The sequence below is a fragment of the Hipposideros armiger genome, unplaced genomic scaffold, assembly GCF_001890085.2.
Source record: "Hipposideros armiger isolate ML-2016 unplaced genomic scaffold, ASM189008v1 scaffold_239, whole genome shotgun sequence".
NCBI classification, from domain to species: Eukaryota; Metazoa; Chordata; class Mammalia; order Chiroptera; family Hipposideridae; genus Hipposideros; species Hipposideros armiger.
This window is the reverse complement of record NW_017731589.1, coordinates 1,529,775-1,532,508: the sequence shown is the minus strand read 5'-3', so window position 1 is coordinate 1,532,508 and position 2,734 is coordinate 1,529,775. Positions and strand designations below refer to the sequence as shown.

Below are 2,734 nucleotides of genomic sequence, written 5' to 3'. Positions count from 1 at the left end.
GATCTGCCTCACCCGGGAAGAGCGCAATGATGGTGCCAACTTGGGCCAGTGAAGCAACGTCCTCCACAACTAGACTGAAGAACAAAAAACGACAGCAACTTGTCGGTTCCCCTTCCCCCAATTCCCCAGCGCTGTTCCCATCCCCCAATTCCCCAATAAAAATCTTAAAAAAAAGAAAAAAAAGAAATGGATTCTAATTGTGCCAAACATAGAGGGAATAAATAAAGCAAGTATCAATTTTGGGGTGATTGTGCCCCACTTGGCAACCCCCATTTTATTGAAGATGTTGCTACTTATTTGTTAAGGGACCTTTTTTCCCACAGGAGACGGGCATCCCTTTGCCTTCGTAGGATCAGGATTCAAGTCTGGCTGGCGGGTGGGTCTTTCCTTGGCTATTATGATTTCATCGACAGTGGCGAGTTGTATTGCCACATCGGCTGCGGCTTGGAGCCCGTGGGCTTTGGCTGTCAGCGTGTCCCATACCTCTTCCTGGGCCACATTGATTATCCATTCGTCCCCCACCCCTATGAGGAAGTTCCCAGCTTGGTGAGCAGCATTCATTTCTGCCATCACGTCCGAGACAGCCAAGCCTGCATTGTCTGCCAAGGTCGCAGGAAGAGAGCGCAGGGCCTGGGCGAAGGCGAGGAAGACGGGGCCATCGGGCGCTTCCGACCCGGTTCCTTTCTCTGAGAGCATCGTCGCCAGCGCCATCTCTGTGGCCCCAGCTCCAGGAAGCAGCCTGGGATCCTGACACAACTGACCGTAGGCATCGATGCCATGATAGGCAGCCTGCGCCGCCTCCCGTAGCCCCTCAGTCGTGGCCCCCCGAAGGACCAACGTGAGGGCAGGGGTGTCTCGACATTTCCACTCAAATACCACAGCCAAGCCTTCTCCCAGCTCCTGCGCGTACACCCGCTCACACTTCCCTGGCTCCGATGGAGGGATCAGATACGGCATCAAAGGTGTGCCCAGCACCTCACTCAGGGAAACCAGCTCCCGCCGGGACTCGACTTGAATCACCATGATGCCGTACTTACCAGCCTGCGCCAGGGCCTGGTCTTCCACTGCCCCCCACACCACTGCCACGTTGACGTCCGCGGCTGCCAGCTGGGCGACTTGCTTGTCTATCAGCTGCTCGCTTCCTTTCCTAAATGTAGCGAGGTCTGCAGGCCTGGAGAGACGGGGCGTCGCACGTGCATACGGATCGGCGAGACCGAAGGTGCAAGCAAAGAGGGCCACCCTGGCGCCGCTCAGCACCGTGCTCGCCTCCCCGCAGGGCTTCCCGGCCACGGCCAGCCCTGGGAGCAGGCACGAGTCCTCCAGGTGTCCTCCCCGCAGTGTGCACACCCCCACGCGCTCGGGGTGGAAACTGCCGTCCGGCTCTATTGCCGCCCCGCACGCGTGGGCCACCAGGTTGGTTAGGTATTCCGTCTGGTACAGAGTGTGGGTCTTCATCACGGAATAGAGGACCCAGAACGGGTCTTCCAAAGGCCCCAGGGACCGGATCGCCAGCGAAGGCAGCAGGGCCAGGGTCTCTGCGGTCGCCGTGGCATAGGCCTCCCCGAGCTGGGTGCGAGGCAGGCCGGCCAGCAGCAAGCGCTCGGCCTGCGCCAGCAGGGCCTGGGCCAGCAGCACCACGGAGGCTGCGCCGTCTCCGCTGTGCTCAGCCTGGCTGAGGGCTGCGTCCCTCAAGAGCCGGGCGGCGGGGTGTTCTAGCTCCAGGGCCCCGAGGATGGCCACGGCATATCCCGTGAGGACCGTTTCTCCCCTGGCAGTCACCAGGAGCTTCTGGCGCCCGTGGGGTCCGTAGCACGGCCGGATGACCCTGGCCAAGGTGTGTGCCGCGGCCAGGCTGCTGAGCAGGTGCTGCTGTTGGGCCCCGGGATCCCTCGGGCAGAGCCACAGCCGCTCCGGCAGACCCCGCGCAGAAGGGGTTCCGTTGTCCATGGCCTGCAGAGGGGGAGCCCACCGGGCTGCAGAGACGCTCCCAAAACAGCAGCTAGCTACTCAAGGAGTCAGTAGACAAAGGGGCCAACTGCCCATCGACTGGAGAAACAGGTGCTCCAGGCAGGCCTAAAACCACCCTCCTCCCCAAATAGATCTGTGAAGGAACCTGGTTCTTGGGGCCTCCGACGCCTGTAGCTGAAGCAGGTCTTATCTTGATGAGGTCACAGAGTGGCACATAGAACCAGGGGTAGGGAGTGAGGTCACAGAAGGATGGTTAGGGTTGGGGAGGGTCTGCAAGAGGGCAGAGGTCAGGGCTGGCTGTCAGCAGATGAGGGACACTCGTATGTGCCAGGCTCCAGAGTTTCATTTAAACTTTGGAGCCCATGACGAGACAATGACTCCGATGACAATATCCACCCATTTCAAATTCCCGATGGAGCTGCGGTTCCTCTGCTGTTTGTTTCTGTCTGTATGAGAGGGAAGCAGTGTGTTGGTTTTACTCTCCTGTGCAGTACTGTGTAATACTAGCCATGTTTTCTTATCTGCCAGCTTTGCCTCTTTGGCCACCTTATCTGTTTGTGCTGTTCATCAGGTTCCATAAGGTGTCTGTTGGTCTGTTTGTCTTTCAGGTTGCAGGTGCGTGAGGCTGCACTGAGTGCGACAACTCCTGCGGATGACAGTGATGTCCCTTAGGGAAAGATGCAGACAAATAGAAATGGACACGGGCCAACGGGACCAGCCTCCCAGTGGTCAGGAAGGTAGAAAACCAAGGTGAGTGGAGCCTGAG

At 58.9% G+C, this 2,734-nt stretch overlaps 1 protein-coding gene across 1 annotated transcript; it reads right to left on the bottom strand.

Annotated features, from left to right (window-relative positions):
- Positions 1-300: 300 nt before the first annotated feature.
- On the bottom strand, positions 301-2,569 carry CCT8L2 (chaperonin containing TCP1 subunit 8 like 2). The gene has a single exon (XM_019655361.1). The coding sequence runs from the start codon at positions 1,945-1,947 to the stop codon at positions 301-303; it is 1,647 nt and encodes a 548-aa protein (XP_019510906.1). The 5' UTR covers positions 1,948-2,569.
- Positions 2,570-2,734: the final 165 nt, after the last annotated feature.

Coding starts and splice junctions, on each gene's coding strand:
- CCT8L2 (XM_019655361.1), bottom strand. CDS start 1,947: ATGGACAACGGAACCCCTTCTGCGCGGGGTCTGCCGGAGCGGCTGTGG.